Source organism: Amblyomma americanum, chromosome 7, assembly GCF_052857255.1.
Source record: "Amblyomma americanum isolate KBUSLIRL-KWMA chromosome 7, ASM5285725v1, whole genome shotgun sequence".
NCBI classification, from domain to species: domain Eukaryota; kingdom Metazoa; phylum Arthropoda; class Arachnida; order Ixodida; family Ixodidae; genus Amblyomma; species Amblyomma americanum.
The window spans coordinates 15,020,228-15,033,444 of NC_135503.1; the positions used below are offsets into that span (position 1 = coordinate 15,020,228).

The 13,217-nt window shown below is 46.7% G+C and overlaps 1 protein-coding gene across 2 annotated transcripts; it reads left to right on the forward strand.

The window, feature by feature from the left end:
• Window positions 1-2,507: 2,507 nt before the first annotated feature.
• On the forward strand, window positions 2,508-10,093 carry LOC144098541 (uncharacterized). Of its 2 annotated transcripts, XM_077631268.1 has the most exons (3): window positions 2,508-2,719; window positions 7,164-7,577; window positions 8,246-10,093. In XM_077631268.1, exons 1-3 carry the CDS (start codon window positions 2,708-2,710, stop codon window positions 8,840-8,842), a joined length of 1,023 nt encoding a protein of 340 aa, XP_077487394.1. In that variant the 5' UTR covers window positions 2,508-2,707; the 3' UTR covers window positions 8,843-10,093. The 2 variants fall into 2 exon arrangements, with proteins under 2 accessions (XP_077487394.1, XP_077487393.1); XM_077631267.1 differs by lacking the exon at window positions 2,508-2,719 and having other exon boundaries at window positions 7,143-7,577; window positions 8,246-8,976.
• Window positions 10,094-13,217: the final 3,124 nt, after the last annotated feature.

Below are 13,217 nucleotides of genomic sequence, written 5' to 3' on the forward strand. Positions count from 1 at the left end.
ATTATAATTGGCAAGTTAGTATGACGGAAAGCAAACGAAAACTTAACTGGCAAGAGTTGAAGGACCGTAGAAGGTACATCAGATTGAAATTTTTCCATGAGATTTATTATTCAAAAACTGGCATAAACCGCGAACAATATATCCAGGCACCTCGTTATATATCAAAGCGACTAGACCACTGTTTGAAGGTCAGAGAATTTTCTTGCAAGGGTGACGTCTTGCGTTATTCTTTTTTTGTTAGAACTGTTCGGGACTGGAACAGTTTGCCATCGAGCATTGTATGTATTACATCTAACGAAGCATTTTTCCATGCACTGCAATAATTGCTTTATACCTATAAATGAAGTCTGTACCCCCCTGCTGTAATGCCCTGCGGGGCGATGCAGGTAACTAATAAATAAATAAATAAATAAATAAATAAATAAATAAATAAATAAATAAATTTTTGAGACTTCATTTCTTTGCAGCAAAAACACGAAACAACACGAGATTTGTGCTGAAGGAGGGAGGTAGAGAGTCCAGTGTCTACAGGAAAGCGTTCCGCTTGGAGGGATGAAATTAAAACGCGTACAGCGGTTGGTCTACTGACCGCTTAACTATAGATAGATGGCTTCAACGAAACGTCCACACTATTTGGTTTGCTGATACGGCGTTAGGTGTTAGTGCGCAAACGCCGCGTGATGTCGCTCTTGAGCTTGTTCTTTCTTGTCTGAGTATTCGTTTTTCCGAGCTTAATTGCTCCCGGGATTCCGGCAGTTATTTTTTGTTAAATGTCGCTCTTTTAAAACGCATACACACCTTAAGTTTCACTCTTTATATACCAACATACAAGGGCAAATACTTATGGACAACTACAGGTCGTCACAGGGCCAGGGCGGAAGACTACGTCAAAAAGCTCTCAGTTTGTTCGTTTCTGAATGCCAGCAAAATTAAAGGTAAGAAGAAATAGTGAGCATAACCTAGATGGCACCCTCACGCAGTCTTGAGCAAGCAGTAATGGTTGAAACTCCGGTCACGATCAACGCAGAACCTCCAGCCCGAATGTGCAGATGCGAGCGGTTAGCCAAGCGTGGAAGGCGCGCCGCTTTTCTTGCGAAAGCACCACCCTTCATACAAGGAATAATTACACTCCTGTCGCGAAAGATGAATGGGAAATTTTGTTTTTTGTTTTTGGTGTCATCCGTCTTCTACCCAAAGGCCAAAACGCTTAAGCGGAAGGCTATGCTAACTAAACCAAACTTTACAAAAAGCGAGCACCCTGCGCTACGCGCCGGTTTCGCACCCTCTGCTGAGGTGTAACTTTCTGCAGCCCATCCTTTGCGCTGAACACATAAAATATTCCTCACATTAAGAAACAGAAATGAAAACATGAACAAACACTGCTTCTCTCGCATATTGCACCACGGATCCGAATTCAGGCAAAGAGGGACAGAAGGCCAAAGGCTTGACCGCACCTTGCCCCATGCCTGCGACCAACGTCTACCGCCGGCGAGAAACCGCGCCGGGGGACTCCCAGTAAAGCTCCTCAACCCTTGCACCGTCACGACGGTGCTACGCAAAAAGCAGCGAAAGAAGCGGACAGCCGCATCTCCCAGAAGGGTCTCGCGGGATAAGCAAACAAGCAAAAATAAACTCCCGCTCGAGTCAGCGTTATTGCACCCACTTCCCCCCCCCCCCCCCCCCCCCCCCCCCCAACTTTTCTACTCCTTTTGCTGCGGCCATACACTGCCTCGCATTAGAGAGCTACCACCGGCGTCCGCGTCACTTTCCTCCTTGCCACGGTCCACGTCTCGCGGGTGACGTCGGCCGCTCTTCCGAGAGCGAAAGGACCTTCCGGAGAGGAAGGGCCTTCGCGCCAACTGAGAAGAGACGGGTGAGGGGGAGGGACGCACCGGCATTCCCGTTACATCCCGCAGTGCCGGACGGCGACGAGGAAGGGGAGAACGGACAGGTGGGAGGAGGAGGAGGAGGAGACGCGAAGGCAGCGGGCGAAAGGCGGTGTCCGACGGTGGCATCTCAGAGGAACCCCTCTTTCCTCCTAGCTCCTCTTCCCTCTTCCTTCGGAAGGCCCGTCCACCGCTCATTCGTGTCCCATTATTTTCACTTTCGTCCAGGGCCTGTCCTGAATTTCGATATTATTCAGCCGCCGCCGCCGCTCGCCCTTCTCGGCGACTTCTTTCTTTGTGGTTTTGTGCTTTGTCTGTCTGGCAGCGTCGCCTCTCCTCTCCTCGACTTTTGTCCATCTTTGGCCCGCGCTTTCTCTTTTCATTACGCCCGGCTTCTTTGTCCTTTGTTTTGCCTTTCGAAGCCTTCCTGCGAGGGGGTGTGCGTCTCGCCGTGAGGTCCTCGCCCGCTCGCGGCTGGGTCGAGGAGCCGGTGGATATGGTCGAGGGGGGTGGAGGAGGTGCGGAGGAGAGAACGGAGGGAGAAAGTGTAACGGTCCGCGAGTACTCGCGAGGTCTGGGCCGAACCAACGCGTGGGTATATAAGCTCTCGGGCTGCGGACAGGGAGCATCATTCCCATCGCAAGCGTCTTCCAACCCCTATCGCAACGAAAAACGTGCTCTTCCTGCAGCGTCAACCACAAGTGCCCCGGCAAAGTTGTCTTCGCGGAGTTGGAGAAAACTGCTTCTTCATCGTGTTTACCCTCCCCCTCCGCCCCAGCACGCCTGGAGTTAGAGCCCAGTCAAGACTACAACCAGGAACCATGCTTTTTAAGGTAAGGAACCGAACCACCGCGTCAATGTTAGGATCAGCAGGCGCCGCGCCTACTTCTTAGCTTGTTTGAGCCATAGGTTCGGACACCGAAGCGATTATGGTTGAGGAAGCTATTAAGTGAATTGGTAGGAGGCACTTTCTTTCAGCATCTCTTATCTCAAACGTCAGTATTGGAGGGAGTTATTGAATCCATTGTCGGGGATTCTCAACTCTAGTTAACGATACAGGATCAGCAGTAATGGCAGAGCGGCATTGCTAGCTTCACAATATTAAAAAAAAATTAAGTATATAGCGCCAAGAGTTGGCTAAACGAGATTTAAAATTAAACGTCGGTAGCAGCAGCAACCTCCTTCCAGCTTCACATTACTCAGGTTTTATACCCTGTGGGTGCCTGCAACAGAAGTCTCAGCGCTATCACAGCTTTTCGATGTCATTCTGCTAATATTCGATGCAATGCTGCTCATAAGGTTTTGGCGCCAAATTTCTGCGCGGTGTGCATAATAAGCACGTAAGAGCTCTGTCTTATCGATAATGCTACCTCTCAGTGCTCGTTATAAGCTATATTGTTAAGTATCTGCCGAGGATGCACATGGTCATACCAAATGCCAAAAAATATATATATATATAACGCTGGCAGAAGCAATTAGTTTCTGATAAGAACGGTGGGGGAATCAGTGGGAAATAAGCCTTGTACTGAAACTAGCTGATTTAACGGCAATTATTAGGCGCTCGATAGATTTGTTTAGAACTCAGCAGGAGTGAAGTGTTGTCTGTAAACTTAGTCCGTTTCAATTTCTGGATAAACTTAACAGGCAAGGATCAGAAACAACCCCATGAAAGGCAACAACCACGTGTTGCCTCCAGTGACATGTATTCCATAACTAGAAAGTTTTCCAAGTTGTAGCACGCAGAACCGCACTTTGTGTTAAGGTTTTATAAAAGTAGATTATTTTACACTATGATAGAGCTGCATGGAATTAATTTCGTACATTTTTCTCATGTAGTCAGCTAAATAATTTGTCGTGTAAGATGGGGTGGAAAAATTAAAATTTTTAATAATAAATAAATAAGATCTACAGAAATGGATGCTCGCCAAGGCCCTGACGAGTTCAGCCACATCAGGTTGATTACTTTGCCTCAATCCACCCTTCCGAACAACACCAACAAGGAAAAAAAAAAAAACGGACGAGAACTGGAACTGGTCAGGCGTCCCGTTGGGAAGAGCCCAATGCGGACGATAATTTTAGCTCCATCGCTAGTCCCAGCATCAATTGTCAGCGGGCTCAGAAGACTATATATAGTGGAACATGATCGACAGCGATGCTGAAGAAAGGGGTGGAAACCTTACCCCTCCTGTTTTTTCAACAACCTTGCTCTAGAAAAATCTAGCAACGGCGCTCCAGACGACGGCGTCAATTATATTCCCCGTGAACGCCGATTAAACAGTTCTTGGCCTGGCCGAGCATACCTTGTGTGGCCTAGCGCAGTCCCGTGAAAAAGGCTGAGATAATCAGAAAGATAAGGTCTAAACTTGAACAATGGAACCTGCAACGTTGATATTCTCGCATGAAAATGTGTGCGAAAAAGAACTCGATTGAGGCGAAAAAATAACCACTATAATTCAATCTTCTCCATTTAAAACGTTGAAGAATTTAGTAGAGCCGCATTAGAGGGCTCTTGGCGTCGGCACCTCTAAGACTGACCACTCGATACTATTGCTCAGGTACCATGATGATGTCATTGGTGCTTAAGTTTTGGTCACAGGATGTGTCCTAAATCTTGTGGTGCCTGCGGACCGGACGCTGCCAAATTAGGCGGTCAGTGGCTTGTTTTGGAGTCCGCAATTTCACCAAAGGTTTGCTGCCTAAGCGCCGCAGAATAGTGCGACGGTGGAGTGCGTCGAGGGGGGTCTACGACAGACGGGCTTTGCACAAAACGCGGTGTTTTCTTGCGGGAAAGTTTCGTGCCCGCGACCGTCAAGAGAGTTCCGTTCGTAAGAGGCGATTTTTCTCGCACGATGCTCTTTCCGGCTCGAATCAAAGCTCGCTTCAAAGGGAAGCACGAGACGAAAGAAGGGCATATGAGAGGACCGGATGCTGCACGACCGCCGCTTCTTTCCCGGATCACGAGGAGTAGCGGGGCTTTCGTGACTAACCCGCCGGGCTGGACGAGCAGAGGGGAAGGGGTGGAGGAATCTTGTCCGCTCCAAACGCTGCTATCGGAACGAGAGCGCCGCCGCGCTCGTCCCCGCCATTCTATTTATACGGCCCCGTGGCGCCCTTTGCTCCTCGGCGGCTACTCGCAAGGAGAGGAGGTTGGGGCCGTAATGAAGAAAAACAGAGAGAGCGAAGGGGAAACAGAGAGCGGTAAAGTGGAACCTGGGAACCACGTGCGCGTCCAAATGAAGCCTTATTTCGTCGGGTCCTCCCGCGTGATGAGAGCGAAAATGAGTCCCAACTTTCTCTGACCTCTCTGGAGTACTTCTCAAAGAGCGTCCGTAATGGTCCACGCGCCGCGTCGCTTTCGTGAGCGTTACCGGAGGAGGGCACCTGACGAGCTAAAATGGTTCTGTCGACAAATATCCAGCCTGTTTATATATATATATATATATATATATATATATATATATATATATATATATATATATATATATATATATATATATATATATATATATATTACATATATATATATATATATATATATATATATATATATATATATATATATATATATATATATATATATATATATATATATATATATATATTTGAGGCCTTTTTCCTCGTCCTGCATAGTCTCTCCGTCTAGCGAGAGCTCTGTTGCCATCCGCCCTTAGAGAAACAAAACTTTATCACAGCTTGGCGCTCCAGGTGAGGTTAACCAGATTCCTCAGCTCAAGGTTACAGGGATTAGAGAATGTGCGTGTTATACTTGCGGTTGTACAGTCAAGATCTTGGTTGTTTTATGTGCAGCATCATCTAAATACATGTTTGCACGAATTGTTGCAGATATGCCAAATGGCGAGAAAAAAAAACACTTAATACACATTTCTTCCTGTAGTGCACTATAGGCGACGTTATTCATGCCCAAGTGATGAATCCGCGAAATTTCAAAACGTCACCACACATAAGATAACCGCTCTTTGGCCCGCTTTTAAAGCAAAAATATTCTTATTTCTTAAACAATCAAAAACGTCAATTAGGTTTAATCAACATTTACTCCATTGTTGTGTATTAAGAGACTTGAAAAAGAACAGTTAAATTTGAGCCCATATTTGTTACATTGAGATGGTATGCCGTTAAATTTGTGAGTACAGAATTGCGGTTCACGTGTGAAGTCTTCGCAGTATTTCCACAAAAACGCAGAAGTACTGGTCGCCAGGTTGCTGTATATTTTCTGTTAGCTGTATAAGTAGTGTAAGACAGCGACGTCCTTCCTAGATTTGCTATGCTGAGTGCATGAGAGGGCATACCCGGAGCATATAACCAGCGGAGCATACAAGGAATACTTCAACGATTGCAAAGGAGATTTTTATGACTATTTTGTGTCGCCTGAATATATCCTGAGCGCCCCAGCTTATCATACAGGTGATGGCGGTCGAAAACAACAAATGTGTGTAAATTTTATGCACGCTTACGAACCCCAGTTGGTCGACAGTAGTCCGCAACCCTCCACTATGGCGTCTGTCATAGCTCGTGGGCAACTTTGAGACTTTATACTCCCCATATCATAACATGCCATCAATTGCAACCACTCAATACCTACCCCAAGCATCTAACTTGGTAAAAAGAAAACAAGTTTACGCATTGCATGTATATGCACAAGAACATGAGCTTTATCAGCATACCGTTCCCGTAAATGGTGGGACAATAATAAAAAAAAGCCAGTCATATCCTGCAATGGGACGTACAACCTGATGTGTTTCCTTTGTTCTGTTCGTCAGATGCATTATACGCGAAGGAAAGCTACATCAAAACAAAATTACTGTGGACCTAACCCCATGGTTACTGTTAAAGTTCTGAACTCTTGTTTCCTAGTCTCCAAAGTAATTATGCAGAAGCCACCCATTAGGCTTATGCGGGTGCGTGGTATTATTTTTATTTTTTGTCTATTTTTGTCTAGTTTATTTTTTGTCTCACTTTATAATTCTGTTTTCATTCCCGTAAAGATACATTACAGCATTCTTTGCCAGTGCACTGCAAGTTGCAATTTCCTTATATGGCCTGCCTTCCGGAAAGGGCTTAGGTGTATAGTGGCTCTCATACTCTTAGAAATATTTGGTCTTCAACTTGAAGATTTGTTTAAAATACTGCTTCATTCGGAAAATAACGCTTGAATCCAAGGGTTGTTCAAAACAATTACTATGGGCGAACGTTATTTGTTAGACAAGGATGTTCATAAAAGGCTGAATAACACGTGAAATGATTTTCGCTGTTCTACAGGGGCTGTGCCTAAGCCTCATGGTGGCCACCGCCCTGGGCGCTGGTCGCGGAGGTGGCTACGGCGGTGGAGCCGGAGGCCACCATGGTGGCGGAGGTGGCGCTGGCGGTTTCGGAGGAGGCCACCATGGAGGCGGAGGTGGAGCTGGTGGCTTCGGAGGTCATCATGGTGGTGCAGGAGGCGGAGGCTTTGGTGGAGGCCTTGGCGGAGGTCTCGGTGGAGGGGGTCTAGGCGGTGGTCTCGGTGGAGGCCACCATGGTGGAGCAGGAGGTGCCGGCGGTGGTGGATTTGGAGGACACCATGGAGGTGCTGGTGGTGGCGGAAGCTACGGAGGAGGTCGTGGTGGCGGTGGATACGGTGGCGGAGGAGCTGGTGGTTACGGTGGCGGAGCTGGCGGCTACGGCGGCGGTGACTACGTAAGTGTGGTTTGTTTTCTTCATATTTGACTTGCATTGAACAGAGCACGAATAGCCAATGACAGCGTGCGGAAGCTTTATGAATTTTGTGGGGCCTTTATACAGAACTTGACTGATTCGGTGAGCTATGCGCCACGAGGAATCAGTTCGTAATATATATATATATATATATATATATATATATATATATATATATATATATATATATATATATATATATATATATATATATATATATATATATATATATATATATATATATATATAACGAGGGGCGCATAAAACTTTTCAAAGCAGAAAAAAGCAAATTAGGGTGACAATAACAACCAATACATGAGCTGGGAAATGTTCACCGCAAATTCGGAGATAGTTACCCTTTGTTGCGTGTGTCGGATTTCACTATTACTCACACCCCCAAGTGGTGCCGTACTAAACGTCGCGGCTTCCTAATACCCTATTCGGATTGCGTAACGCTTGCTATTTGTATTCCTTGGCTTTCTGTAAAACTAGGCAGTGTGCCTAAAGAGCATCACTACAGCCACATCACAAATATATAAACAAGCAGATACATCACAAGCATTGCGACAGGTGTTTAGCCATAATAACGAACAGTTTTCCTCTGTACAAAGCCATGGCCTGATGAAAATTGTTTTTTGTTTCATATTTAGGGCCAGCCTACCCCGTACAACTTCGGCTACGATGTCAAGGACGAGTATGGTAACAGCCAGAGCCGCCAAGAGAGCGGAGACGGAAGCGGCAATGTCAAGGGCAGCTACGGCTACACCGACACTAACGGCATCTACCGACAGGTCAGCTATGTCGCCGACCAGAACGGATTCCGCGCCACCGTCAAGACCAACGAGCCCGGAGTCGGCCCCGCCAGTCCCGCTGACGCTGAGTTCCTTGTCGAGTCACCACCCGCAGGCGTCGTCAGTCAGTACGCCGGAGCTCGCGGTGGCGGTGGATACGGTGGAGGCGGCTACGGCGGAGGAGGACACCATGGAGGTGCTGGGGCTGGAGGATTCGGAGGCAGCCACCACGGTGGCGGCGGCGCTGGAGGTCACCATGGTGGTGGTGGTGCTGGTGGTGCTGGCGGTTACGGCGGCGGTGCAGGCGGATATGGAGGTGGTGCAGGCGGTTATGGAGGCGGTGCCGGAGGTCACCATGGTGGGGCAGGTGGGGGTGGTGCATACTCCCCGCCAGCCACCAGATACGGTTCTGGTGGAGGTGGAGCCGGAGGCGGAAGCGGCCCCTGGAAGTACTAGTACCTCCTTTCCGCGCGCGCGACACCGGAAACTTTTTAGTCCCCAAAAGATGCAGCGCTTGCCCATTTCCAGGGGCTAGCACTCCATGATGCTTCGTTTATTAATTATTATAGCGACAGGAAGACCTCTGTGTTCAGTAAAGCCACTTTTGCCAGTCAAAAGCACTTGAAACGAAGGTACAGGGTCACCTGGCTCGTCAGCTATGACGCCTACTTACATACTGACAACATTTTACAACATTAACAGCTACATCCGTAGTACATGGAACCTTGACATTATAGCTCCAATTCAAAAGTGACTAAATACCAACAGTCACGGTGTGCTACTGCATACTTTTGGGCAGCGAAAAAGTTTACCGTGTTGGCACAACGTAGCTAACGACAAGCTGTGGGCCTTCGCTTCAGGCTTTCACCGATTCTCGAGGACTTCGCACCTGTACATGTGTGTGTCTGTGTGTCCTGTCCTGTGTGGAGGGGGGAGTTGTCGCTTGGTCGGTCTGTGATTGCTCGGTACGTAAGTAAATGTACACCAAGATGCTCTCTACACGTCTAAGTCCTAACAGGAGCTTGTGCGAGCCAGCCCGTTGCCCGGTCGAGTCTCTGCATGGCCAGCTGAACGAACTTCCGATTCCCTCCGGGCCAACTCGAAGTTTGCAATGGGAATCAGCGGCCCTGTTCACTCTCCTCCGGGCAACGAGAGCGCGGCGCCACTCTGCCTTCATTGTGGTTTGTTTGTGGGTGTGTTTTGGGGATCTTATTCCTGTGTGTGTCTGCCAGCTGTTCGGGAAGCAAGTTTCGTTTTCCTATTGACCCATCACTGTGTTCCTTCTGCAAGAGTTTAGTGCGGTTACTCGACATATAACTGTGTGTTCTTGGCGTCCGGTTATTCTTCTGTCCTTCACATTTTCGGGAAACGCAGTGGTTTTGTGTTGTGTTCGTTTCGATGACGTTGCCAGTGGTTTAAAGCGCTTGCGCTAGCCGGCAAACGGGGCGAGGGTGTGGCATCTGTTGTTAGTTCAATAATACTCAATGCTCTATACATGTGACGGGCCGGCCGACTGTACGCAAAAGGAAATGCCAAACTGTGTTGTGTGCGTCTGCGCATTTTATTTTCTTTCCTGTACATGAATGCTTGTTTTGTAAATGACGTTTGCGGCTGTTCCTTACTGCGCTGTGCGGCTGACAGCATGTATTTGACTGAGTACTTGTGTGTGTCTTTAGAACCTTGTGCAATAAATCTTATTTATCTGTACTACCTTCCTCGAGAGTCATATATGTTGCAGTCTATTGGGAGTTCTCTGACTGTGAGAACTCCCTGCTGTCAATGGTTCGTGGTGTGCAGAATTTGAATATCTCCGCGGCAAGCAATCGCTAGATTAGATCAAAAATTGAATAAACCTCCAAAGCGTCTGCCTCTTCCCCCGGTTGAATAAGCGAGAAGGATAACTAACGGATGATCCCTCCAGCACCCTCGCAAAAACCACATCCACAACTACTAGTTCTGCTACTAATTTAAGTGGTACTACCACTACTTCAACTACTCTTACTGCTACCAGAGCTGCGACTGTCATTATTAATGTTCCACTACTATCACAGCTACTGCCGCCACTACAGCAACTACTTTTACTGGTACTACTACCAAAACTACTACTGGTACTACTTCTACTCCACTACAACCACACCTACTGCCGACTCTACTGATGCTAATACAATATCTACTACTGCTGCTACTATTATTACCACTTTTACTACTATTACTTTTATGACTGCTGCTGCAATGACTGTGATGTTAACAACAACGCTAATTGCGGAAAACCTCCATGATGTTACGGCCATAGCAAACTAGCAAAAAAAAAAACTTGGGAGACACCTAAGCTGCGCTTTACGAGCGAAACGCGATAGCGCCCGCTCTTCATACCAGCCACATGACGGCATCACTGCATTACTCCGCCCCGCTCCTAGAGGCAGCCGTGCGCAATGCTTTCGACTCCGCTTCCTCAAGGACGAAAGATGTCGGCACACTCACTCACAGCGAATCCTGGTGGCCTCCGCCGGAAGTGGAAAGCTTCCGTTCTCTCAAGCTGGGCAAGGCCTACGCCGCTGGTGCGCCTGGGTTTTTCAGGCACTAACGACGCGACGGATTCCTGGCAGCATTAGAATGGCGACGACCACCCCGAATTTTCCGACTCACGAGTTCCTTAAAACTCTCGCTTTAAAAGCAAAAAGAAAAAAAAAGACGGACGATCATATGAACTTGTATGGCGAAGTGGCGACAGCAGACAGACTTTTGCCTTTCGCTTACTCTGGTTTCCTTCCATTTGAGTCGTTTAATTTCAATCCGCCGTCTCGTCTTCACTCTGCTACTGAGTGGGCTTCTGGAGGGTGGGGCTTGTGGAGGCTTAAGAGTGGTGGAGGTCCTTGGAGGGTAGGGGTGAGTTTCGTCCCACTGCGTATGCTTCTGGTTGGTGGGTTCAGATGAAGGCTTCGTGTGGGTTGTAGGTGGATGGATGGGCGGTAGATGGCGCTTCTGGATGGTGGCGGCAAGTCGCAACGCAAGTCGCAAAAAATGCCAGAAGTTCGAAAGAAAGCTAACAAATTGGTGGAGGGTCCAAAGAGGCCAAAATTGACGAGGAGGTAGTTATAATGTGGGTGTTGAAGAGTATGTAATTCAGTGAAAGAAATTACCAAGTATAGGGGGTCGAACCCAGGCCCTCTGCGATCTAAGAGGGAACGCAACACATAGGCCAAGAAGGGCAGCTGTTTAGGCGTGTTAGAGGGCACATGGTGAGCGCGCTGTAGTCTGCATGACTTAGTAACGTGTTTTTGAGATGTATGTATGAGTTTGTACTGGCGTAGTATGTCATGTAGTGTGACTTAAATAGCGATCGGTAATGGTATTTGGTAATCGATAATTGTGATTGGTGACTGGTAATCGAAAATGTGATCGCTAATTGTGATTGTAATCGATGACAATGTTCTTAAAGTGATTCTGTATTTGTAATCTGTGATTAGTGATCGCTTATTGGTGATACATAATTGTAATTAATAACTGAATTGGTACTTGGCAGTTATAAGCGCTTTAGGATTGGTAATTGATAATTATGATTTCGGAATTGTAGTCATTAATTGTTAATTCGAGAAGTGCCGACTTCTCGCGGCCGTCGCATGGGGGAACAGGCCGTAGCGACATGCGTGGAAGGTTTCCATCGCGAAGAAATAAAAAGAGAAAAATAGAAGAAGGAGAAGGCGGTATCGCGTGTACACTTAAGCAGAAGCTTAAGAGTCCTCCTGATTTTAGTCTATCACTTGTTGACGTCGTGACTTGGAGAAATGAGCCTATTACTGGAATCGCATCAATCCGAAAAATAATGTGCTTCATTCGTCGATCTAAGTCTTATCGTCTGCATATCAGATTAAAATGTGTATAAAGCGCCGTACAAAGCTGTGCCCAGAACGCTAAAAATTGGCTTCTACTGGAGAACAAATTAGATCAGAGTAAGTTAATGTGATCATTTAGTGCTATTCTTTGCCTCAAAAGGAGATAAATCATTAAATTCGGCGCCTGAAATTTGCATAGACATCTAATCTACTCTATAACTCGAGCATCGCTTTTAACGCTAATCGCTGCCAAATCGCTACGTCCGTCGCTCCTGTCAGTATGCAAGGAATTATTTTTCCGGTTTTTATCTAGCCTTGTTTTCCTTCATTAAACCTTGATCTCTTAGACTGTCCACAAATTAGATATCCTAAATCTATATATCTGCGAAAAATGAACAAAGTAAAAAAAAGAGAAGAAAATAAAGGTAAAGTTTGCTGCTTTCTAAACTGCTTATACAAAATATAATCACGCATCATGAAACCTTCTTATCATTATAGTCACCAGTGAACTTCCGATAAGAGTTCACATAAGCCTTTGACCATTTCACCAAATGAACTATAGGGAAAGGAGAAAAGATCAAACAACTTAGCGAGACGAATGGTCCACATCTTTAACTATGTCTCACAGATTCTGCTGTGGTCAACAATGCTTCTTTCTCAGAACAGCAACCATTTAGGACTATTTTAGGAGCATCAAACGCGCGTTGGACACAAAGCTCCTGGTCACACACCACGCCGGCAGACATGGGGCGTTCTGGAATGCGCACTTTACTTCACTCCTCTAACCAAGCATAAAAATGTGCATCCACTTCAGCGTGGTAGTTGAATTAGACCTGCTCTAAAAAGATTCTCGTGTCCATACGTTTTGTTTTCTAGAAGCCAACTTGAAAAACTTGATTCTCAGGCACTTCACGGTGTTCTGAGATGCGAAATCTATTAAGCCTTCCGCTTTCGTCTAATTGGCACGTCACGCAACGTTAACGCTCTTCGTCGTCCGT